The sequence below is a fragment of the Camarhynchus parvulus genome, chromosome 18, assembly GCF_901933205.1.
Source record: "Camarhynchus parvulus chromosome 18, STF_HiC, whole genome shotgun sequence".
Taxonomy (NCBI): domain Eukaryota; kingdom Metazoa; phylum Chordata; class Aves; order Passeriformes; family Thraupidae; genus Camarhynchus; species Camarhynchus parvulus.
Genome location: NC_044588.1, coordinates 292,092 through 319,170, shown reverse-complemented (window position 1 = coordinate 319,170; position 27,079 = coordinate 292,092). Strand labels below are relative to the sequence as shown.

At 39.3% G+C, this 27,079-nt stretch overlaps 1 protein-coding gene across 1 annotated transcript in view; it reads left to right on the top strand.

The window, feature by feature from the left end:
• Positions 1-27,079, top strand: part of CA10 (carbonic anhydrase 10) — a 212,632-nt gene that overhangs the window by 34,030 nt on the left and 151,523 nt on the right. The window contains 1 exon segment of the mRNA XM_030962298.1: positions 5,516-5,590. Coding sequence (XP_030818158.1) covers positions 5,516-5,590 — 75 coding nt within the window.

Sequence of the window (27,079 nt, the reverse complement as noted above, 5' to 3'; positions counted from 1 at the left end):
GGTAAGTCCTCTTGCCCACTTGCATAAGACAGATTAGAGTGATGGTTTTGGAGAAGTTTCTGGAAGACAGACTTTTCTCCCTGGCCTTACCAGGCTTCTTCCTTCTGCATTCAGAGAAATAAGAGCTTTATAAATCTTTTCCCTTTTTAAGTAGAGTCCCTGTGGGGTCCATGCAAGTAAATCTTTGGCACCAAGCTGGATTTCACATGCACTGCAGAGTGGAAATCTGTGTTCAGCCACTCTCTGCATTACTTTGCAGGATGTTTTGCCTGGACTGCTATAAAATGTTGGGGTTTCAGAGTTCAGGAAAGAGCACAGCACTGGAGATTGTCACCCTAACTGCCCCCTCACAACCCCACCTGCCTTGCCTCTTGGTTTCCTCAGCGGACTCAGTTCTCTGCACATCAGCAGTGCTGCTAGCATTGCTCTTGCTCTACCTTAGATATAGCTAGGGCACAACAGTTTAGTATTGTATTTCCTGTGTTTCATTTTCATGTGAGTTGAAGACATAAGGATCTGATATCTGCGGAAAGTGTGGAGTGATGCCAGGTCATGCTCTTCTCTGATAGCTGAAGCAACTGCACTGGCATCCAAATATTTAGTACAGAGCTTTGATAATCTAGTTTCTTGCTCATTTCATGCAGCCTGTTCCGTACTAATGAAGCAGATATGAAAAAATGTCATCAAAATATTTTTTCCTGCTATTCCTTTTGGAATTAGCTATTGTAAGTATTGGGGTAACCCACTGAAGCAGAACTGCAGAGCCAGCATATTTCGATTTTGGTTTAATATAAACTCCAAATAATGGATTATACTTCTCTTCTGGACCTGGCATGTATCATTCAGATTACCCCAGAGTGGGAACAAGCAATATATTTTTCAATTGTATACATTTTGTTGAATGCTGATATTAGGCAGCTGCATTTGAAAATACCTATCCTACTCGAATTCTTAGCTTGCTTTTACCTCTCTCTCTCTACATATATGATTTTTTCAGCTACTTCTAAAATGCATATGCCTCTTCCTGGCTGAAATTATTTGAGCTGTGTGTATGACTACGAGGTGCACTTTAATGCAGAGTAATTTCCTGGGAAATTTTAAGTAGAAGAATTATGCCTCTCTCTACTTTGTTGGGACTCCTTAGTATCCTCTCCTACTGCCATTTTGAAATCTTTAAGAACTTCTCCTGCTGAGGACATGAAAGCAAGTGTTGAGATAAAAAAAAATTGCAGTTCAGACTGGATAGTAACTGTCACCCTGGTTTTTTAAGATTTTCTAGGCCTTCTGATATAGACGTTCTTGTAGTGAACTTTTTCAGGCACTTTCTGTAAATAACTGATTGTTTTGTCTTCTTTTATGGAAGAAGAGAAAGCTGATGGACTGTTGGTTTGACCAGTGTCATTGGAGAGGTGTCCCTATCACCCTCCAATCCGCTGTCACTTTTGGAAAACTATAGAGGTTAGAGTCAGAGAAATAAACCTCCTCTTCCTTCCTTCACCTGAAGAACAGTGGTGTGCTTGCATTCTTTCGTGTCCAATAGTGACAAGTAACAATTTTCTGCTCATATATTTTGATTGTGGGTTGGGATTTGCCATTTTGCAAAGGTTTGTACAGTGCGGTCTAGCACAACTAAGCCATGCACAGTTGGAGTTCTCCAGGCAATGTTATAAAAACTAAAATATGAGGAAAATTTCATCTGCAGACTGTGAAGGATGCACAGTGGAACAGTCCTTTCAGTGTAACCCATCATTACTCAGTTAGTGGAACAGCATCTCTTCTGCAAGGAGAAATCTGCGTCCACATGTACCCCATCCCACTGGCATGGCTGGATTTTGGTAAGGCAGCGTATTGGCCCTTCTGTCAGTACATTTTATTAAAGTACATTTAATTGACTTAAGTTTTACTTTTGTTTCTGCAATATGCAGTCAGTTAAATCATAATTACTGTTTTGTAACTTGATAGAACAGTATTTAATGGTCTTTATCTTGTATCCCTTTTAGCCTGAATTTCACATCCTCTTCATAATTTTTAATGACAGCAACAATTTTTATTACACTGCTGGAACTTTTCCCAGGGTAGTTGTGTTTTTTCTAAATAATATGTGATTTAGAATTGAAACTGCAGCAAAAAGCTGTTAAAACCAGTATCTTCTGTAACTGCAAATGTATGTTAAAAAAAAGTTGGCCCTAGTGAAAGAGATTGAAAGTGTCTTAAAAAGAAGACAGCCCCAAAATCTAAGTCAAATGGTGCACAAGGTGACTGAGCTTTCTGTAGCTCAGGGAGAGTTGCTCTAAGTAGGAACGTACCAAGCAAACCACAGGTGAAGGCAGAACATATTGGTATATCAGCTCTTTGCTCTTGTGGAGATCAGCTGAACGTTTGTCTTGCTGTGTGTCTGTGTGCCCTTTGAAAATACTTCCAATTAATAGTGACTTTACATTTTGACCACAAAATTTTGTCGAATTCCAATTTAAAGACAAAGAGAAGTGATGACAAAGAGCAGCAAACATGAGCAATCAAGACCTTTCTGCTCTTGGCTTTTCAGGACTTTGGAGAAATTATTTAGGCAACAAGTCTTATCAGGGGCAAACCTCATACAAAGCTTGGGCTTTTTGTTGCTACAACCTTCAGAGTATTGATCAGAGAAATCTTTTCTTGTGTTCCTCCATTGTGCTCCCAGATGCTCTCGCACTGAAAGAGCTGCATGTCAGAGACACCAGTCACAAGCAAGTTTTTGGCAAGTTACCTGGGTGGCTGAAGAGGGGGAACAGGCGTGGATGCTACAGAATTTGTCAGTTGAAATACATGAGAAAATCTGCCAAAAAATGGCTCACAAAAGGTATAGAGCAAAATTGAGTGTTAAGCTGGTGCTGGCTAGCTTTGCTAGCTTCTTGCAGTGCAGATTTGCTTGTGGAACAACCAAAACCAAATGTTTAGATGACCTTAGCCAAGGCAGCAGGTTCGGACACCATATGCCTGTCCACTTCGAACTCAGAAAAGCCTTTTTCAACCTGTCTATTTGATGTGCCAGTAAAAGATTGGCCGATATCTATATATTATGATTCTTGACCAAAAAGCAACTTTTAATATTAAATCAGGTGAGGTTGCCAAAGGGAGCAATCCTGTAGCTGATTGGGACATTTGGACCAAAGAACTTCATAAAGCACCTTCTGATCCCCAAGAATTGGAGATTCTTGGTTCGTTAACAATGGATTTCTCTCCCAAAATGCGTCACTCCTAATTACCCTGCTTACAGAAACTCAGGTTTTTGGTGTAGTTACTCAGATAGTTGGAGTGGACTTTCTGGGGTTGACCAATGTCCACGACAGTTACCAAAAGGATATTCGTTCATTTGTGGAGATAGGGCTTGAAAAGATATTCCATCATGCCTTGAAGGTGGTCCATGTAGTATTGGACAACTTACTGTACTAGCAGCTAGTGCTAAGACAGTCATTAAGAAAAAACATAGAGGAAAAAGATTTGTCCATCAATACAAAGAAAATTGTAACAGTGATTTTAGGCCCTGGAAAACTGTGAAAAGAGTTTCAGCAGGTTTACTTCTACCCCAACTTGCTTCTGCCATGGCATTGAAACAGTTAGATCGAGTTAGATGTTGGCTGAGTAAACAAACCAATGCCACATCCATTGCAATCAGTGATATGCTGACAGACATCAGTGTTAGACATGCTACCCTTCAAAACAGAGCAGCAATTGGTTTTCTTTTACTGGCACAAGGACATGGTTGTGAGGAATTGAAGGATTGTGTTGTATGAATATGTCTGACCATTCTGAATCCATCCACAAAAGCATACAAAAACTGAAAGATCTAACAGCTCAAATGAAAGAAGATGGTGAATCATGGTTAGATGATTTGTTCAAAGGATGGAGCTTTACACCTTAGTTAAGGGAACTTCATAAAATAGGTTTGTATATGTTAGTAGTTTTAGTGGTGGTACTAGTAGTACCAATATACTTTGGTGTGTACGACAAATGATGGACAAAAATATCAAAGAAGTTTTTATTGTACAAAAGAGAGATCTAGGAAATAAAATCACAGAAAGTTCTCAAGATCTTACAGAGATAGTAGATACAAGTATAGACATATATGAAGGCTTTGAATTAAGACCTTGGAATGGACGAGACTTATTAGAACTATAAGTAGTAACTACTATCAGATTTGGCTTACATCCTTTGAATAGAGCAGATCTTTTATAGCATTAAAATTGCTGTGGTGTAAAATAGTAATGCTTAAAGCAAGTAAGAGAGGTGCCTGAAACAAACAAAAAGAGATATGTATTGTAGTAGAGCTTTGTAGTGCAAGGTAGTTAATAATAAACAAAGCTAAGAGAGTTTATTTGTGGTTGTACCAAGAGGGGAAAATGTGGGAAATAGTAAAGGTAAAAAGATTTCCAGAAAGCTGTAAAAGCAGGCCTTAGAAAAAGAAAGAACAGAAAACTTGGAACTAGCTGCAGCTGCAAAGTCTGAAAGTAGAAAAAGTTACAATAGTACAGTAAGCAAGGACATGAAACAATAGCTTGAGTTTTAGGCTTGGCTAAGATAGACCTTAGACTGTAGAAAAATATACTTAGCAAGATAGTTGAGTGTTTTAAGCTTAATAATGAAGTATTGTGTATTGTTATTAGAGAGCATACAAGCAAGCATTGTGTGAGGCAGGTGTATGTGTACTTTTAGTGATTGCCTAGAACAACTGTCTGTAATCTTTAGCAGTATGCTGTTGGCTAGAAAGTTTTTTTAAATGCTCTGCAACAAATAAGTCTTTGGCTGCTGCTGGCAAGGTGTGAGCTATTGTCATCTTTCTGTTGTCTCAACCATGTAATAAGGCTGATGCTGCAATAAAATCTCAAGGAATGTATCCCAGCAGTCCCATTCTGTTTGTGAGAAACCACAAACACAGACAGAGAAGATGGAAAAAACCAAATTCCTGTCTCAGCACTGGAACTTGAGCCAGTGTTGGGGCAGCTGTGGGCTGTGCCTTTCTGGCCTGGTTTTGGAACTCAAAGCTCATGGGATGACGTGAATCAGTGACAGACACGGATATTATTGGCTGTGGTTCACTCTGCCACTTCTTCACATGCAAAGTGAAACATCATTGGGAAACTCAGGAAAGGAAGGGCTGAAACTGCTTTTCAGTCAGACAGCTTGGACTCAGGTATTGACTACTAAGCACTCTTTCTTGGCATTTTTATCCCATATTGACTTTATAAGTGGCACAGAAGCCACTGGTAGTGCTATAAATCCTCATTTTCTACCTGAATTGTTAAGTTTTGTGATCAATTCTTCCAAAGCAGAGTATATTTTACTGTGTGATGAACAGGGACAAAGTTCTCCAAGATACATATGCATAGCAGGATTCTATAGATTGAATAAAGATCACCTAGGAATTTGAGTGACTCTACTGTAGAGAATAGTACCCTGTTTCAAGTTCCTAAAATTTAGCTAATTAAGTCCTATGTTTTGCCCTAATTTTATAGTTTCTTTGATTATTTCTTTCTAGCTCAACAAAATTCACCGAAAATCCATGAAGGCTGGTGGGCTTATAAGGAGGTGGTCCAGGGAAGCTTTGTTCCTGGTAAGTGGAATTTTAAAATTTCAGATTTACTTAAAAATTTTTTTCACTGGAATTAATATAGTTGGGTTTGGAGAAGATACTTTGGGTTGATTTGTTTTCATTGCAAAAATTTTTAGACTCAGCATCACATTATTGTGAAGTGCAGAAAGGTTTCTGTTAATCCATCATCCAAAGACTGTGGCTGTTTTTCAGGGAAGAAATCACTTTGATGACATTCCTGGTTTCTCTCAGTAAAACCAACATGATGCTGCTTTGTGAATGTATGTGTTCTGTATGTGGAAAAGGGAAAGGAACTGAAAAGTATTACTGTTAACTGAAATAATTTATCTGTTGCAGCATTTCTAGGTAATAGCATTTCTACAATTTTAGATTAGATTTTAGAGTAGATTAGGACAAGAACCCAATACATGCAATTGTCACTGATTTTTGTTTAGTGAACAAACTATGAATCAAAAAAATTAAATAACTAGGCTTCATCAAGATTTAGTAAATGATAAATAATCAAGGGTCAGCTAAAAGGATTCTGTGCAGCATCTTTTCAGTGTGACTGAGATTACCATGCATTAATTGATGTGTATTAGCTATATCTTATAAGGTAAAGTAGTGCTTCAAGTTTTATCATGAATGCATCGAGAAAACTGCTACGTGATCCTTATTTTCGCATAATAGAAAATATTGCTTGGCTCTTGTGTGGGTGTTGCAATATGACATGAAATGAACGACACACACACATTGAGATGTCTAAGGTAAAAAAAGGGCTGTTTATTTCTGACCTCTGATATTTATAGAATTTTAAAAGTGACCATGGATTGGAGGATGAAATTGCTACTTCTTTAACCACACTGGTTAAATTAACAGTCCATCAATTTTCTCCTCTTCTAGAAAAGAATGCGAAACAATCATTATTTACATGAAAAGCGCATGAGAAACTCCATTACAAAAATGAAAACGTTGGAAGGTTTAGAAGAACTTAGAAGAACAGGGCGACATGTGAGCTATTCCTGAGGATCTGTAGATTTGACCTATCATCAGGTTCTTTCACTGTTGAGAGAACTCTTACAACCTGACAGTCATCTGAAATTCCCAAGATGCTGATTGCCTTGTTAAGAATTCTAGTGCAAATGAGATTAAGTATTTCAGCCCACACATTTCTGGCACTGAAATGGTTGTGAAAATCTACAGACCTGGAGCTTAATTACATATTAATGCAGCATAAAATAGTTTTTCAGATGTACTTGAGATTGGTTTGGGCTGTCAGACACTCCAGTGTTTTGTGCATGTTTAGTTCCTCATAGTGATAGTAGGGGAAGAAACCTGGAGAATATAATCACCTGATTTCAAGATATTTCAGCCTTCCTGAGTTGCATAACTCAGGTAGATGCCCAGCAGAAAATGAATGAAAAAAATATTTGCTAAACAGGCCTAAACTTAAAGATACTGAGAAAAATAGTATAATTGTCAGAATATGTAAGGGCTGTAATGAGGGATGCGGGACTCCAGACGGCTTATTACATCCAAGATGTCACAGCAGTCCAGGGTCATGGGTGACAGAGCCTGTGCCTACAGCTGTCAGCTCTAGCAGCAAACAAGCCTGAAGACCCTTTAATTTTGGTTACAATGCATTATACACTTTTCTTTGCTCAGCATCTTAATACAGAAGAACCATTCTATACCTTGACTTTTACCTGTAGCCTGTCATAACTACTATAATTACCATATTCATATTACTATTCTCCAATCACTAAAAGTTAGTATGTTACAGTTTAGGCTAGAAGTTGTTTTTCAGTTTTCTTGCAGTGGGAAATTCTGAGACCTTTTTTCTACTTGCAACATCGGCAGTCTTGTTTGCCTGTGGTATCTTTCTTCTTGGTAAAAACATCTTGTTTGAGGTGGATTTATCCTTTGCTCAAAGGCATAAAAACCCCTTCTAACTAACATACCCTTTGCCTTCTTAGTTATCCAGTAAAACTGGATCAGCAATTCTTTTCTTCTATATCAAAACCTGCTTTCATTTCTATTCCTTCTTCAGATTCTACATTCAAAAATCTTTCTGCCAAGCATACATATCTGTGAGACTTTCTTGTCAAACTTTCATCCTTCCCAACAAGAATATAAAGAAACCTGTGATCAGTTATGCTTGTGGTGTTCTAGTCTTAATGCTGTGAGACATTTAGGCTTAGGTACATCCTTGAAATGTGAATGAGGAAACAGTGATGACTCAGAAACTTCTGGGAAGGAAGACCTTTTAGATGGTGTGGAAGAATACCTCCTTTCTGAGGGAAACCTGAATTACCAGTATGTTGAATATCTGACTAACCCAGCACACATTCTCAAGAACTGGTCCAGAAAGTCAGTAATGAACAGCTTACTGAAGCAACCTTGAAGAAAGCAAGAGGAATTTGGGAGCACCTTTCTTTCAAATTCAACTCTGCAACGTTAGCCTCAGCAGAAGAGAAAAATCCCATGAGACTTTACAGTACAAACTACTAATTTTTTCTCCTAGATTTGGGAGCCTTTGAAAACCATATTTAAAGTATTTCAAGGCTGCATTTGTGGCTGTGCTCTCAGACTAACACATCACAAAGGATCTGCTGGTGCACATTAAGTTTATCCATGTTGGTGGCAGTCCCGTATCAGATCTCATGTGAGATGCTAATTAGCACCTGAGAGATGAGAGCTGCGAGGCAGACTGAGGAGCTGTTGCTGCAGTTGCTGATGTGCACTGAAGCAAACAGCTACAGCCATCTTGCCAGGATGTTTTCTTCCCACAGCTGTTTGTCCTGACCCATGGCTGGAAGTGAGCACCCCCAAAGATATTAGAAAGGAGTGTTTGTCCAGCAGCCAGTCACTGCATTTCAGAACTGGCATCTCAGTTAATATGACTGACATGAATCCAGCTCTGTAACTGCTTGGGGGAGCAGCCACAAATGCAGAGATTATTAATTAGGGGCAATATAATTGTAAAACACTCCAGGAGGAGTTGCCAGAGTTTGTCTGTCACAGCTTTAGCTGGGTAAATACTTTTCACCTACTTCAAAGCAAAGTCACTGTCTCTCTTTGAGCTCTCACTTCTTCCATAGAGAGCTGTGTAAGAATGCAGTTAGGAGTGTATCACAATATGCCTGGGTTAGAATGTGCTAGTCATAAGTTTTTCTGCTTAGTCTGTTTTGAAAGCATTTAAGCCAAGTCCTAAAACCACATTGGATCCTGTGCAGATTTGCCATTGAGCAGTTCATAAAATCAGGCCATATTTCATTACATTCCCCAAATCCAGACTTCCCATATTCTGGGATAGATTTTAGAAAAAAATAATTTAAATCCCTTTCTAATGTTCATCTGAACACAGGGCTTTTTCCTGCTATAAGCCACTGAGCTGCAGTCAGTGATATGCATCTCACAGAAGGGAAAGATGTAGGCAGAAATGAGGTTACAAGACTCCTCACAGCGTCTTTCCCAAATTTGCTTCTTTCAGTGCTCTGAGAGAAAGCAGCATTGAGAGCTGGCAGGTTCTCTCAGCACAGGAACTGTGGCTCAGGTCTGTCTTGGTGCCCAGCCTTGAAAGAGAGATGCAGAGTTCTCAAATGCAGGAGGGAAAGTTCATCAAGGCTGGGTTTGTGTATCTGCTACTGGAGCAGAAACCACTCTCCATCTCTCGCCTGTTCTACAAGCAAAGAATTGCTCTTATAATTTAAATCATGTAGCAAACAAAGTAGAAAGTAAGTAAAACTTCAAAATGCTAATTGAGTGCAAATTAAGTTCCAAATTAAACTTCAAGGAATGTTCAAGAATGAAGAAGGAATACTTTCCTTTATGCATGGTGATTTGCATAATAATAAAATCATTTATATTATTACTAACATTTATTACATAGACTTTTTCCAGTGTGGAATACCAAAGTAGTTCTTAGTGGGTTAAAACACCTTTAAATAACCTTTTTCATGTCTTTTCTTTGGCTGTGACTATGAATATGTGGTGTCACTGAAGTGATGCAAGCAATTTCCAAGGTGACCAAGATATACTCATATTCCAAATTCATTGGTAACCTTGTTGTTTCTTCAAATAGGTGTGTATAACCTTCGATAATCTTTGTGATTGTATTGATCCTTTTCATACTGGTCCTGTTTTTTCATACCATTATGAAAGTGGGCTTTGGTAAGCATAAAATATAAAAGTTGTTAAATCTAGTTTGTGATCACAGAGTGCACTTGGCAAACCTCCATCCTGTTGTGGAAACTCTGGACTATGTGATAGTACAAGCATGTAAGTGTTTTGTTCCCGGGGAAGACATTGTCTTTGGGCCCCCTACTGAATTATACCAAATCTAAAGTTACTTCACAGGGTGCTAGTGCCACCCTCAGCTAACAGGAGGAAATCTGTCAAATGAGTGAACCTTGCTGAGGGAGCAAATGATGTTCTCCTTCCATGTAATAAAAGCTGTAAATGAACTCTAATTCCAGATGAAGATCTCCATCCACTAGGATTCATTAATGGCCACAGATCACCAGTCAAAGCCCACCTTTTTCCCTGAGGTTCTGAGATAAGGAATTCCCTGTTCATGGTTCCGTCACAACTTGTTTGACACTAAAAGGGAAAAGACTGCTGGAGTTCTGTGATGCTGTTCCTACCTTTTGCAAGGATCCTGTTGGTGGGATTATGCCCTAACCTTGACCAGCTGGCACTGAGAAACTGCCTCCAAATGCATTTCATAACAATATACAAGGGAGAAGAAGTCTGAAACAATTGACAAGCTTGATCATGAGTGCCAAAACCTCATTTTAAACTTCTCGCTATCCCCCTGTGCTTTTGTTATGGCCCACAGAGGCAGTTCTAGTGTCCCTAGTTTCTCCTGTCTGGGCTTAAAGTTTCTTGTATTACAGCTTTGAGCATTTTTTTAAATTAGAAATGTCTTTATGTACATGTTCAGAAATAAGCTTTGATGGGCAGGTCACTGTAAGAACCTTAAACTGTTTGTCCATGGCTTGAAACTGAGAAGATGAAAAACTTCAAACCCACACACTTGTTAAACTTTCAGCTCTCAGTTTGTGCCACCCTGCAGTCACAGTGGGGTCTATATCATACATTGAGATGGTGATCACTTAAATGTGGCTGCTTGAACAGCAAAAACCAAACCTGCTGATATCTACTCCTGCACTGCTCACTTTTCTAACTATAACATCTCTCCTGGTCTTATTTTGGAACTTCAGGAGGCTGCAGCGTCATTCACCATCTGGTGCATTTTGCTTATCAGTGAAAACAGTGGTGCTGTCTGAGCTACAGCAGTACTTTAAACAGTCTGCACACACCCTTCAAAATCATGCAGTCTGCTGTTGCCTCTCAGGAGTTAACCACCCATATATAATTATTTATTGGAACGATAATAGCAGTTTTTCTTTTAGAAAGCAATATTTTGGAACAGTTCATTTCTTCAGGGTGATAGAACATAGATACTGGAAATCATTCACTTACTGATTTGAACTTAAGTTAGTATATATGGTATGTTAGGTTTGGTTGTCAGTTAAAGATAGCTTGAAGGAAATATATTTCATAACATTTATTTTCCTGGTTTCTCACTTCCTGTGGTGATTCTGCAAAAATTGACTCTTTACAAATCCTGTAGCTAGAAAGGAGACTAGATTTAAAAAAAAAAAAATTATGTGGGAGTTAAATATAATACAACATGGACTTTTCCCAGTTACAATACCTGGTGGCACCATGATTTGGTTCCCCCAGCCCTTCTTCTCACTTGACCGAGGAGCTTGGGACTGAGGATGTGCTTTACAGGTGCTTTTGTTACCACCATGAAACTCAAAACTTTGCTGTCTTCAGGTCCTTCCCATGCCTTTGAACACACATCTGTGCAGTCCTTACTAAAAGGGAGCCTTTTCAGTAAAGTCACTGTTTTACATACAGCCTGTAACTGCAGCCATTTTGCAAATAGATCTCTAAATGCTGTTTTTCCCTCTAATTCAGTCCTTCCGTGAAAGGAAAAAAAAATGTTTTAGGGGGCCAGCAAAGTGAACTAACTGCAGTAAAGCACTCTGAAGACCTAAAATTTTAAACCTTCATAAACTTGTGACTGAAACACAGTTCTTTGCTAATGTGGTCTCAGATCCCTTTTCTTTTAACAGGCTGATTATCTTTCTTAGCTGTGGCTTTTCCTCCTCCGTTACAATTGGTATCCATGAAAGGAAAATTGCATGCAGCACATGCACCCTGGCCTTTTTTTGTTATCCTGACATGACCAAATGATTAAAATTGTCTTCCTGCCTGTTCCTAGTCCCACCAGGCACTGCAAAGGTCAAGCTTTCCCTTGTTATAACCAACACATGAAGTGCTAGGTTGGACCTTGCTGTGCCACCAGCTGTCCAGGGCCTGTCCTGCTGTACCCACAGGTTTCCCTGACAGGACATGAGCAGTGTCCCTCTTCTGCTTCGGGAAAGTACAAATAAGGAAAACTTCAAAGGCAGTGACTTGCAGATCCATGTCAATTATTGTCCCTCACACTTGCTGCTAGGTTAGATAATATTTTTTGTGTGGGAGTACTCCAGATATTTACTGATGAAGTTGAAAATCCTCTTTCCCACTATCCTGAAGTAGATGCCGTTTATCTTGCAGTGACACTAAATATGGGTTATAAGCACAAAGAACAATTAAGAACCAGGAATTTTTTGTACAGCTGTAGCTACCAAAACCTGCATGGATGATGGCTTATAGCTGGGAAGAAGTTCAGGAGGTTAATACCATTTGGGCAGTCATATACTCAGAAAGCAGTATCCAAAACATGCTGTCCTACAACAGTGTGTGTTTACAATCTCTACAAAACCTTGAAGTGAAAAGCCAGCAAGCCACCTGTGTGATCTTACAAGGGTTCATCTTTACATGATGAGCACATCCTCTTAAGCTTTTGCTTAAGAAAAGAAAGATCATTCCTGTGTACTACCTTAGCTGGACCATCAAAAATTGGGGTTTGGGATAAAAAGGTTAAGACCAGTATTAGGAATCTTTCTTTTCTTAGGTTCTTCACTGTGACCTAAAAGCAAGGGAAGGACTCCCAAGGATAAACACTGGTGTATACAGAAAAGGGTTTAGGGGGTGTAACTGGATGATCTTTAAGGTCATTTCCAACCCAAAGCATTCTGTGATATTCTTGACAAGCTGAGTATAAAAGCAGTTGGAACAATGGTCTGTGACTAAGTCATTAATAACTGAAAGCTCATAGCTACTTACTTGTAAGGATTATTCAAGAAAGTTCTAAGGGCCAGAAGCAAGGCTCCTGTACAATGCTGGATGTATGTATTGATATATTCAAAAAGTTTTATTTTACCTTACGCCTTGACAGGCTAATCTTCACAGGGTATCTAAGAAGTTCTTGACACCCTTTGGCACTGGACATTTTAGTGGTAACCACAACTTAGAGGAGTAGAATTGAAGCACAAAGAAATCTGATAGAAGAATTAGTTGCTGCTCAGAGACTCAAGGACCTTTTTAAGCTAATAATTCAACCTGAAAATGAGTAGACATCTGCCACAGTTCCTTATGTAAAGAGGGGATTTGGAGCTCTGGCTATTTATTACCTTGTAGTAGTAGTTTTCTTGCGGGTGTGCATGTGTTTTTGTACAAAACGGTAGCAATCATCACTTCCTACATAAAAACCCTCTTTATATATTTTTCATGGTATAGTGTAAAAGAAGTTAGTGTCCTTTGGAGAAAGAAGTCACTGAGAATAATAAGGAATAGTATTTTTCTGTGCTAATAATGTGGAATGTAATTGGACTTAATGAGAGAAGGGTTACAGTGCTCCAGCTTGTGTTTGCTTGGGTACTTCTGCCATAAATCTGTGTGGGATGAGATAGAACTGGAAGGGATTGCAATATAACATGGAAACAGGGATAATGAGTGGCACTAAAATGTTGCCCCACCGCTACTCCTGTCATTATCCCACTTAGAAAAATTAGTCTTGTAAAATACCTCGAAAGAATTTCAAGAGTACAATTACAGTTGCGATTGTCAGGTAGGAATTCAGCTTCTCTTTCACTGAGACTGTTCACATCAGCGTATTATAGTGACTTCAGGAAGATTATTCCGATTACACTGGTGATGGACACAGCACCAATGAGGACTTTATATAAACACAGTGTGCAGCTTTTAATTTGCACATCTCATTAGTGAAATTTAGTGTAGAATTTGCCACATCATAGAGAGAAAAATATGGTCACTACAGCTACGCCTTCATCTGTCGTTAAAATAAACTCTTGTGAAGTAAGATCACACCACTGCTCTGTGCATGGTTCCACAGAGTAACTCTGCCTGTTGGTTATTGTCACTGAAGCTTCACTGGTACTAACAAAAAACCTCTCTGTCAAATCCTGTCCTGCCTAATTAAGAAATCAAAAAGAAAAGGAAATGAGACTGTTACCTAAAGGTGGATACATCCTAGTGTATGCAAGTACTTTCCTAATAGACAGCTATGATTTTACTAGTAAATACAAATTCACAACGTTATTTGATCATAGCATTTCTTCAGTAACCTGCTAAGCTGACTTTATTTCTGAAAGTCCATATATGTGTAGGATTCCTCAGACTCCTCAAATAGAGAATTGCTGGAGACTTGATAGTCTGAAACCACTCATTTCTACTTAGTGAAAATTTCCTCCTATCATAACACCTCTCTAAAAAAAGCCACTTTTGAATTCACTGAACCATGGATGTATTGAACATACTCAGGAGCAAAATCCATGCTCACCATTTAAATCTGCCTGCCTAGGAGGATGTGGAATTATTATTTGGATAAGTTTTACATGCTGTTTCTTACACAGATTAAAATACAGATATTCTATACCATCACCCCCCATCATGGCATATCTGGGCACATACTGTTTGTGTGAAAAATTTATCCTCTCAGAACTCACGACAAAATACAGTCACCTACTTAATGCATTTCTGGGTACCTGCTGCCCCTGCGAGCTGTAAATCACATTATTATGGTTAATGAATCTGCCCAAAAAAGGAACCTTCCAGAATCTTATTGATTTTTTTCCCTAGCACTGAAAATATTACTTAAAATTGTCACCTTTTACCTTTCTATATAGTGACTGATTTTATATTAGGGCACTTGTTCATTTTATATTTATAAAACGTACCAAAAAAAATGCATTAGTGTTTCCGGACCAAGCAGTCACCAGCTTTATAGCCAGGACATAAACCCTGAAACTAACAACATAACATCATAATGGGAAACCCAACAGGTTGTTAACTACAGCAGTGCAAATGGCCGTGTCTGTAATTCACAAGTGCTTGTAGATAACACCCTGGCCTGCAGCCTTTCAGAGCCTGCAGCCTTTCAGAGCCTGTATGACCAATAAAAATAGTCAGGGATGGAGCACAAAATAACCAGGTCACACTGGAAGTTGTTCACTTGACAGCTGAGCACGTAGCAGACAGATGTTCTACCCCAACACAGAGGTGGTTCTTTAGATTACCTTTTATGACCTCCTCTAATTTTTTCTTCCTGTGTCTTTAATATCTATGAGTTTGTCGTGATGGTTTTGGTGAAGAATGAAGGTCTTTATTCAGAGAGATCATTTTACAAATATTAAATGAGATGAAGGATAAATAGAAAAATGGATAAGTTGAGTTCGAAACAGCAGCTGGAGGCTGGGAGAGAATCACGCAGCCAGTTCAGATATGCCTGTGCCATCAAGCTGGTCTGCCTGGCATCCCTGTGCTGTTGATTAAAGAAGAAAAAAATGTTCCTGCAGATCCTTTGAATCAGCCCCGTGCTTTGGCTAAGTGACATGAAGCAGTGCAGCAGAGAAGCAGCAGGATGGGCACCGAGGGCCTGGCACCTCTTGCACAGGCATTACCAGAGCTGCCACTGCTTTAATAGAGCTGAGGAATGTTACATATTATTATCTGCAGTGACATTTTGGCAGTGTCTCATACTATAACTTCAGAGGCAAGGCAGGAAGGAGGATGGATATATTCAGGCCAAGGAACAGCCCCATTCCACAGCCATTTGATGCAGTTCAAAATGAAACCCAAAGGCTGAAAACATTTGCAGTAAAACAATGACATTTCAATTGATAGATTAAGAGATCAGATTTTTCCTCCTTGCTTATAAAATTGGTCAAGTTGGGTTTAGTTGAGTCTCTGAAATCCAGGCATCATGTGGTTCCTACACTACAAAAATTAGGATACAAGTCTGGCTGAAGTAGTTGCTACAAAAGGAAGAGCTGTTGCCAGTTTAGAAAGTCTTAGGTTATTACTTCTGTCTGAAAATAGGTCACACTGAAAACAGTGGGATTTTCTTGTTGAGACAAATGCTACAGCCCTCGAATAAAGGCCATCAGAAGCTGATTCTTAAAAAAAAGTTAGAAATCAATATTTACAAGATTGTATTCCCTTTATAATGATTTTATTTCAAACCATCTCTTCCAAGTTTTTTAACTGCAGTGAAATTATTTATTTCCACAGCTGTGCAGTGAGCCACCATCTCTTTTGTCCTAGAGTGTTCACACTGCAATTCCACTGATAATGTGCTTTTTGAGGAAATCACGTTTGAATACTTTGCTTCTCATGGAGGAGAGGGGCCTGAATGGGAGGATTAAACCTGTGCACTGGCATCATGCTGGTGTTACCACAGGAGTAACAGGTACAGGATGAACAGGATGCTCAGCTGTGAGAGGAGCTGCTCCTCCAAATCTCAGTCAGGTGCAGTTAAAGCCATATGAGGATGCAGCTGTGAGTGATAGCTAATTCCCAGCTTTAGTCCCAATTTAGAACTGCAGGATTTAGCTGTTCTGTATGACTCAGAATACAGTGTATGACATAGGAGAGAACATCTCAGATTATGGAGTCAACTCTTCTGTATTTCCAAACTGGGCTACATAGGTCATGGCTACAGAATTCCCTTTCACCAGTGCATGTCAGGGCATTTCCCTGGAGGGAGTTCAGATTCCATTTTGCTTTTCCTATCCTGCAGTTGGCCATCTTCAAATGGCTTTTCTTCCTTCAGATTAGGCTTTCCTAAAATAAAGAACAAATTACTAAGGTCTAAGAGGCTATGGCTGAAACACTTATATTGCATGACCTTGGCAGGCTCTATTATCCACACACTGACATCTTCAGAATTACTTAATATTTTAATGTGCATTTAAAATTGGTTAACAGGATTATAAATTAAACTAATAGTGAAACTTGTCTCTCAAGGTTTTATTGCTCATTCTAATTTTATGTTTATGGGCTCGCTGCTTTGTGGCAGGACTTGTGTTGGTTTAGTTTTAGAGAGTGCAGTAGGGAGAAAGTGGTGCCTCACCCAGAGCCTGGTGAAACTGATGGAACTCCTGCCATTTAACTGTCTCAGGGCAATGGTCACATCATTCTTACTGCCAAAGACTTGGATTTACTTTCCCAGTCAAGAACATTGTCCAGAGAAAATTCATATTTAGATAGAACTTTAAATACTTTTTCCCAACTTGTTTACATGATTCTTCATGCAACTCCTGTGCCTTATTTAGTAAAAAAAGAGTAACCAAGATGAGAAAAAAAAATGAAAATTACATATTTGTTGAGCTGTGACATAAGAGTTGTATGTTGAAGCAGCTGCTCCTCTTGACCTTAACAAGCACCTTTTTCCCATGAGAAAGTGTGTACCAAAGATCATCTGCAGCCATAAAAACCTATGTGAGAATGCTTCAGTTAAGTAGCCCAGAATACTGCACTGTGGAGGCTGTGTGGAATGTGTGACAGTGTCCAGGATAAAAGAGCAAGAAACATCTGCTCTGCCATTTCTTTGTGTGATTGGTTAGTCTCCTAATCGTTATGGCTGCATAGTTTGATCCTAAACTTGTACACTGAAAAAACACATAAATACTGGTGTGTGCTTAATAAAGTGATTCTGTTGACTTAAAACAGGGTCTGTGTTTTTTCCAGTCACTACGCTTTGTGGTGAAATGACTCAATGAGAGATATGACTCAATTCCTACACCTCTCAGGGAAACCCAAATGGAATTCTGGAAAGGGCAGAGGAAAAGTACTAATTAAAGTGGCAAAAATTTCATTGAATAAAAGACAAAAAGCTCTTCTCCTATTCGCAGGTTGTCTGCCTTACCGTTATTTGTCCTTTGTTGCTGATTCTGTAACTCCTCTTTTCACAGCCTTCTCTCAATTAATACATTAATAAATTACATCTGGGCAGGCTCAGATATTTGCTTAAGGAAGTAATCACTGTAGAAGATGATTCAGAAACTCTTCCAGCGTGTTACATCAAGTCATGAATATTTATGGTTATTGGTATCTGTTTGTCATAATAAACATTTTATATTTGCATAGTTTTTGCATTAAAACTCTGTCTGAAATACCATTAGATTGTAAACATAAAGACATGAAGGAGCTCCAGAATGTGAATATTATGAAATACAGAGAAAAAGAAACTTTCTTGGTTTCACAGACAACACATTTTAATTTAGAAAGTGCAGAATGAAACACAGGATTTTTTTTTCCAACAGTTTTCACTTTCAGAACTGGTTTAGTGTAGCAGTGCAAGTAGATGGTGAATTGCTGCTACCTTTCCAAAAGCGTCTCCACTGGAAGGCATTTGAGCAAAGGGCAAGAACCAATAGGAATGCCTGGGTGGATAGGTGGGGATATGAGGACCAATGGGGAAACAGGGAACAGAGAACTTTCTAGAACTGGGGTACAAACAGGGTAAAAGGGTTAGGTAAAGTCAACTGGCCAATGGGGAAGGCAGAACTGGGATCAATTAAATTGGCGCCGCAGAGCACTAGGGCGGAAGCCTTTTTCCTCAGCTTAACTTGTGGGGAATACCTGGAGCCTATGGTCTACCCTTCCAGGGCATGGCCATGGATCCTTCCCTGGCAGGCTCATAGGCCTCCACAGTTTATCAATCTAAGTTCCAGTTTGTGGGCTTGTTAAGATTGATGGGCAGATCTGCAAACTTTATTCATGTGCTTTAAAATGCAAATGACTGGCCAAGGAAAAGAAGGTAAATATCTGAGATACACAGCTTCTTCCAAAAGTCTCTGAGAGTTTGGCATCTAACTGGCTTAGGTAAGATGATCCCAGGAGGCACCTACTGTATCATTTAGTGCCTGAAGACCCTCATCATTCTTTCTGTAAAGTTCCAAAGAACTCAAATAATCTTTAGGTAAGAACTTCAGTGCCTGGAAGAGTATCCTCTGTTCTCTTGGGGGTTGAAAGTGGAGTAAAAAAACTGAAGAATCAGTTAACCCCCCACCTCCTAAACCCTGCCACAAATGGAAATCCAGAGAAAGTTAAATGACTTCAAAGAGCTATAGGCAGCAGAAATGGGTTTGAGTGAAAGATATTCTTGTTTCTTGCCTGCTTCTGGAAAGATTTCTGATAAACTGTTTCTAATGTGCCCTTCAGGAAGCTGTTACTGAGATACTGGCATTTAATTTTCAATTTCCTGCTTGACCTTGTCCTGCAATATTTTGCATTGGTTTTCATGCATAATGTACATTAAGACACGTTCAGCTACTCAGTACCTAATAGTGTTGCTGGGCCATATATTTACATTGAGGATTTTGTGGAGCATACTGATCCTAATTGGAAGAGAGGGGATTCTGAGGTTGCAGGCTTTTAAATACAAAGTTCTTGGCATGATGTCAGCTGGCTTTAGTAAGTCAATGTTTTCACGGGTGTTTTAAACATGTGGTTTTGCTTACCAGTCACACACCTACAGTTTTTCTAAGCTGCATTAAACTGCAGTAACATCTGCCTCTGAGAAGAACAGAGTACTAAATCCTGTACCATGACCTGTCTGTAGACATCACCTCTGTGGGACTGGGCAGAGGGGTGCACTGGGTTCTTCCTTGAATTCCATACACTTTTATACACTAAAGAGCTCTCTGCCTTTTACCATACCTGGGCAGAGAGAGGCAGTGAACGTTTCTGTCTTGCGTCAGTAAAGCAAAGCTCCACTCTCCCTCCAAATGTCCCACTCTGTGGCTTGACATATCTGCTTTTATAGCCAGAATCTGCAGTCAAAAACAGTGTACTGGGCACACCAGCCCAGAACATGCTCTTCTATGATTATGCCAAAGCTCCTACTGATGTAACTTCTAAAACTGTCTTGAACTTCACAGGAGTCCTCCATAGTGTAGTGTTAAATATGCAGGAAATTGGTATTTTAGGAAGGTGCTTTTCTTTTACAGCAGAAGTTTAACAAACAGAACGAGATTCAAGTGTCCTTATTCAGAGACTCTAAATTTGGTGTGTGTTTTCACTCCCTAACTTGCCTCTTCACTTTGTGACATATTTTAAGAGAAGTCAAGATGATACAGTGCCTCACCTCTGTATAGCTGTGGGTAATCTTGTCACAGAACAACTTGATTTTCCGTTCTGTCCCTGCCATACTTCACAAGAAAGTAACTTAAATACAGAGAGAATTTCATACTATGAATGGACAGAATTGCAGATACATAGAGAATTTCACATTATGGATGGACATAATCCTAACTATATTTACATCTCCTCACTGGCTGGCTGAGCTAATGCCCAGATTTGTTCATTGTCAGAGTCTGAATTCACTAGAAGCTTAACAGAAATGATGAAACTTTAGCATTTTCATGAGCTCAGTTGGATATTTCATCCCTTAAACCCCAATGCTTCAGCAGAGACATTCAGCCACCAGCAGGGCTCCATAAAACCATCTGCTCCAAAGAACAAGCAGAAATTCCTGTATCTTTAGGTATTGCACTAATAAATGATCAAATTCTGCTTCTTATATTTGCAACCAAAACCTCCAAACAGACCTAGCCATTGTGTAGTGCAATCCAAAGCACCAACAGCCAAAGAAGATCACAGTATTACATTTCACCAGCCTCTAATGTCATTGTTCTCTTCATGCTAATACTGGGGTTTTGGGTTTTTTCAAGCATCTTTTTTAAAACCATCTTCCTTCCCATATAGCTCTACCGTTGAGCTTCAGACAGACACATTTATATTTGCATATATACCTACACATGTAGGGATTTTTCACATTTAAAATTCAAATGTTTGATATACAAAATGTTTATCTATAGCATGCCTTCTGTAACACCAGGAAACAATATATGTGTGGTAAAAATTAATCTAGTGGTTGAAGAACAGCAAATATTAAATATTTTACAAGCGAGAACTTAATTAGTAGAATTTTATGATGTGTGAAGATGGATAAAGTGCTCCTTGAATGCCAAGGTCTTTGCATGAAGATGCACAAATAATTTCAGGTTGGATTTTTATTTTTTTAAATTGCTTTTAAGAATTGAAACAACTATTGGCATGCAAAACCTTTTTTTCCCAACATTGTCTCTTCAGGAGTCTGTCCCCTTATTTTTGCATTTTTTAATGGTTTTTAACATTGAATATTTTTTGTGAATATGTCACTGATAGGATTTTGGTTTTTAAAAATCAGTTTTTTAGAAAAAAACCACAGGAAATCAGGATATGGTATCTAATTCCAAATTAATATCAGCCAATGAATATTGGGAAAAGCCTATTGTCTTATTTTTAGATGCAGAAGGTGGATTGTCTTGGTCATTTCCAATGTTTCTCTGACCTTTTTACCCCATTTCTTATTGTTCTTGAAGATTTTTTACTCTGCTCTTTTTTTTTGGTTTTTTTTTTTTGTAATTTCACCACTGCGTGTACTACACAGTACACAATGCTCAGCTCTAGTTTCTTCATACACCTTCAGAATACTCTTGTGATTATTTTAAATAGCTTGTACCCTGTCATTTGCAAATAATGTAGAGTATTTTATCCAAACCAGTGTTTTCGGTGATAGCTGAATTGGGGATCTGTGCATATTTAAAATTTCAAATACAACATTAATCATTGAACCCTCGAACCAGCCTGATTCTACTTTCACCTACAAAAAATACATCCCAATTTTACACATGAGAAATTTTGTGCACATTTCTGGTATGGAGTCTACTGCAGGTAATAAATTTGATAAAAGATCACAAGAGTTTGGGTATTTCATTCCCTCATTTATGGCCTGGTGAGTGTGCAGTTTTCTGTGCAGACACAGGAAGCTACTGGGGCCAATCAGCAAAGGAAGAGGATGTTTGGGATAGAGGAACAACAATTTCCATATTGTGTAAAGGATAGCAGCAGAAGAGTTACCACTTTCAATCTGATTTAGCAATGCCACTTAGCAAGTGCTCAATCCAGCATTCTTTCCAGTTGCAGTAATCTAAGGTTAGGAATGTACTTTGAGGAGTAACAGCAACCTACAATCTAGCATAAGAATGTCAACAGCAGACTTAGCTCTCATTGCAAGGTCCATGAGCAATGGTTTTATCCAGATTTGGTTTTTGCTTTGACCAAAATAAATGCAAAATTCTGTTTAGTAAAAACAGTGAGACCAGAATTCTTCAACAAAACTGGCAGCTGAACCCAAGAACATATGTCCAATTTACTGTGTGGGCAAGATATTTCTACATAACTCTAAAAATAAGTTGTCGTGTTTGTTTTCTGAAGGTGGGAGTGACCTTCTGGAAATACTTGAGCTTTTAGGAATCATCTTCAACAGGAAATGAATCACCTACTGAGTTCACCGTGTTCTGTAGGTATTTCTCATTCTAAATCTAGTTGTAAATTTAGGCTCCAGGACTGAGCCTCTTCTCACCATTTTTACCTCAGATTCGCCCCAGTATAAAGGGTGTAGAGAATAATTTGGGTGTGTGGAATTGCTTCTGAATTCTATCACAACCAAAATTGTAGTAATGAGGTAAAAAGTTAAAATTTTATGAGGAAGAATTACAAAATGTGTTTCTAGGTACACATTATGTGTAATTATGTAAGACTGGTATGTAGCTCCTGTTCTAATCTCCATTTTTAAACTGATTATAATTAACTGAATAAAATGAAGATTTCCTTGTTATAAAGCATCTCAAAGCATGTCAGTCTTAAAGCAATAACCAACATCCTGTAGGTTTGAGGTTTTAATTCTTCAGCTCTGCACTGCATTGCCATTCAGAGTGTTAAATGTGATTGTAAACAAGAGGGAGCCTCAAGGTTAGTTCTTGCTTCAAGAAAGAAGAGGGTTTAATTTCTCTTTACTAGATAAAGTCCTGTTTTACTGAGAGAACAGAAAGGTAACATCAGAAACCATCACATGTTCTCAAGGAACAGAAGTAATTCAAGAATATGGAAAATTATGTAAATTGGGTATTCTTCAGCTATTGTCTCTTGAATAGGTCATGGGAAGTGTTGATGTGGGCAAGCCAAAAAAATAAAAACAAAAGTCCTAAGCAAACACTTCCAGTTCTGCTGTCAGCAACTCTCCTGAGAGTCACACAGCCATGCCCCCACCACAAGCAGTCAGGTGAAGCCCTGGAAGTCTGAGCTTTTGAAAGAAAATCTGCTGCTCATCAGCTTTCATAGTGAAGAAATACCAAGCAATTGCAATTCTTGTTTGGAATATGTGCTATGATTCCATGGGCAGGCTTCCCAGAGACTGTTTGGTGGCGCAGAAAAGCCTCGTGGCAGCGGGCCAGTTGGCACCCTCAGCAGCACGCCATGATCTCTGGAACCCCTGAGAAGCAAGCAGAGCTTCCTCCACAGATGGCTGTCAGCCTCCTCCTCATCCGTTCCACAGCCTGTGACTCCCAAATCAATATTTTCATAGGTGTCTTGGTTTGGGAAGACAGGAGTCTGCTAAGGAAGGCAGGAGCCTCCCCTGAAATGGAGAATGTAAACCCTCCCCACCCCTCCAAATTGCAATAGTTTTAAATTAAGGGGCTCTCAGGCAAAGATTTGGGAGCAGGAAATAACAGTTCTTTAATAGGGTAAAAATAAAAAGAATAAAATAAACAATACAGTCCACTGGAACAACACTGACAGAGTCAGAACCCAACCTGACACCCTGTCGGCCAGGGTGTTGGTGGCAGTCCGATTGAAAATATGGCTGCAGTCCTCTGAAGTATCAGGTGTGGTTCTGTTGGAGCAAGTAGGATCTGTAGAGAAGGATGTAGTCTTCCTCTGAAGATCCAGGAGGAAGAGGCAGCTGCTGTTCTTCTGGGGAATCTCGTGGAGAAAAGCTGTGCCCCCATTTCAGAATATCAGAGTATATGGGGTAGCAGTGCTTGGCTCCTCCCGCTGGGCGGAGCATCTCACAATGGGATGTTATAGTTCTTATCAGTCATGCAGTGATATTCAATAGTCTGTTATCAGCAGCGGTCCCCTCCCAGGGAGGTGTGAATGTGGTCATTCAAAGAGAGAGGTAAGGCAAACTGCTCACTTGACAAGGTAATCAGCCATACAGATGGTAATGGAAAACATCTTGCATGCAACCTTCAACAACAGGCAGTTCAAAATTCAGCTGTGTTGGAAAGCCAGGCTTTTTCTTGCTCCAAGGTCAGGGTGAATAAAACTCAGGAGATGTTGTTTTTGAAGTCTCACCCTGAAGTTTATTATCCTTATCTATTACAAACTCACGAGATGTGAGCTCTCTCTAACAAGTCAAGAAAGTGACCTAAAATGTCTATTCAAGGCTATTTAAGTTCCAATTATCCAATAAACAGTTGACATCTGTATTATTTATGCTTCTAACCCAGTTATGATCACCGGAAACCTGCAATGCAGACAACTTTCACCCAATTAGAGGGAACCATCTAGATTCTTGAAGAAGAAGGAAGAAGGTGCAAAAAAGACAGCTACCTAACCCACACCCAGAATTCTCCATCTTGGCTCCCATATATCACCATATACTAAAATCCGAAATCAAAGTTTTTTCACCCCATGAGATCACACAATACTATCCAAACTACACACACACTGTTTCTGTGCTCTCACTCAATTTTTGAAGCCTTTTCCAAGGTGTCAGGTCGAACAAGGTGTTTTCTTGACGGTTGGCACCCTTAAATTCAAGAAGCTCAAAGTTTTCAGCCATCAGAGTTCCAACACAGCTGGACCTTTTGTGGATGTGCACTCCTCCCGCCTCTGCTGGTAACCATTTTCTTCCATTTTTACATGGCTTTAGCCAGTGGTTTCTGGTGTGGAGAGTCTTAACCCACAATCACCAGGGATTGCACTTTCCAAAGAAAGTTATGGCATCATCCAGTTTGTCTTTAGGGAGCCCTGCTCTCCTCTAAAGGTCTACCAGAGCAAAACAAAGTAACTTTGCAATGGCAATTGGATTAGATTCTAACTTGAACAACTAATAACTTTCTAGCTTTAGTTTCTGCCTTTGCCCTTGGCCCTTGTTCTGACTTCCTGAACTCATCCTTCAAGAGAGAGAGAATCAGGGGTTCCAGAGAGGTGTCTTCTGTTTTCTGTTAATGAAAATCCTTAGTCTTATACAGGATTTTAGTTTTGCATCATATTTGAGTAGAAGAAAAATCAAGACTAATCCTGTCTTGAAACTTACACAATGAACCAAGGTTTCAGATAACAGTATTTGCACACTTCAAATTTTGTTTTAAACCACCATAATTAAAAGAATACCAAGGGAAAAGTCATGTGTGAAAGTAATACTGGAGGTCTTGCTGTACCCTCAGATTCTAGGTGTTATAGATGAGTAATGAGATGGTTGGCTCCCACCATTAAGGGGTGAACATTATGTATATGCTAAGAAAAGTTTTGGAGATGTATAATTATGTTACTATAATATGTCCTCCCCCCACTCCCCCACACTGCTATCAGTGGATGGCCTTGGTAGGCATTTGGGAGGGTTGACTTGTTACTATGGTAGCACCTGATCTCCAATCAAGATGAAAGAAAGTGAACGCCACCACTGCACAGCAAGGAAGGAGTCTACTGACAGCACTCTAGGAGGGGCTAGAGATATAAAAGGGGGACCATCTATTTAGAAGACAAGCCACGTGGCTGGTAGTCACAGGTGGGGGGAAGGGCGCTCCCAGCACCGTAATTTTTCCTTATTTAGTCCTTTTGTTGTATTTTTGTTAAGGTTTAATAAACCTTTAAAATTTTAAAACCGAGCAGTCATTTTTCACACTAGGTAAAGGCATTCTTGCAGTTTAAGTTAAGAAATACCTAACTCACTTTCATTAAACATTGCTTTATAAGCATTTCCTTCACTGATTCATGTTACTACATCAACTTAATTGTATTTTTTTTTCCCTGTGGACACAGAAATGTAAGCAATACAAATAGAAGAGAAGTCCTGAAACATCTATACAAAAGTACTTACTCTGGGCTTTATGTTGTCCAAAGACGTTTTAAAATGATTGTTCCTCAGTTGCATTTATGAAATAAATGGATTACAAAGTAACATGGAATAGTGGACCTGTAGATTTCTGTGTTTTGCTAGGTATTTTCTTTGTTTGAAAGACAGATGTCTGCTAGGGAAGGCTGGATCTTCCCCTGGAATGGAGAATGTAAACCCCCTCCCTCCGAATTATTATAAATTAAGGGGCTCTCAGGCAAAGATACGAGGATAGGGATAATAGTTCTTGACTAGTATGTATAACAAGGTATACAAAACAACAATAACTACAGCATTAACAACAAACAGAACCAGGGACCCAATAAAAAGCCGCCTCAGCCGCTGGTACATTCCGCTTTGGTGCAGTTACCCTCACAGCCAGCAGGAATGAACAAAAATCCCGGGGTGCCCCATGAGACGTGTCAGAAATTCTGCGGTGGTAGCTGAAACTCTGGGACGGTGCCAGCTGCAACACACAGAAAATGCAGAGCAGTACCGAAGAAACAGCACGGGCGGGACAGGGATGGCCCAGCTCCGAGCAGGGCAGGGAGAGGTGAAGTTCAGGATTCCTGGGGCACACAAGCAGATGGTGATCAGTCCCTCAGGGCTGAGCTCCAGCGGTGCTGATGAATTCTGCCTGCAGTAAGCGATAGCCCAGCCATCCTCCTCCGATGCCAAAGAGCGAGAGTACTCAGCTGCCCCCAACCCCATCTTTTTACTTGCCCCCCAGTCTCTCGGTATCTCTGTCCCTTGGAGAGAAACTCCCAGAGAAAAAAGAAGTATAGCCAGATGTTCTGTTCCTCTCCCGACTCCAGCCAGTCTTTTGTCTTTCTGAAGTACCCATAAGTATCCATAAGTACCCAGCAGTTTCCTAGCAACTTATGGGGAAAAAATTATATAAGTAAAAGAAAAAAGAAACCCAGCCCCCAACAGTATTAAAACTTACCAGCCTTGATCTCTGCTACTATTTAAATATATTTTCTGTATTCTGTTACTTTTGCACTACAGTGTTTCATTTCATTTCACTGAAAACCTCTTACATATGGCCAAACTGGAAAGCTTATTTTTAGAATATTTCAAGGCTGATCTGAAAGGGCTTTGTCAGACCTCCAACAGGGTATAATTTAAAAATGTTAATAATAATTTTTAACAGTAGAAGCTTGTGGCTTTGCACACTCCACATATTCCATATTTTTAAATATAAATGTTAGTACTGTTATGAATGATCAATCGAAAGCCAAATTATCAAAAATGCGAAAAGATTTATTTATCTTTTTCCGCGACCAAAATACGGT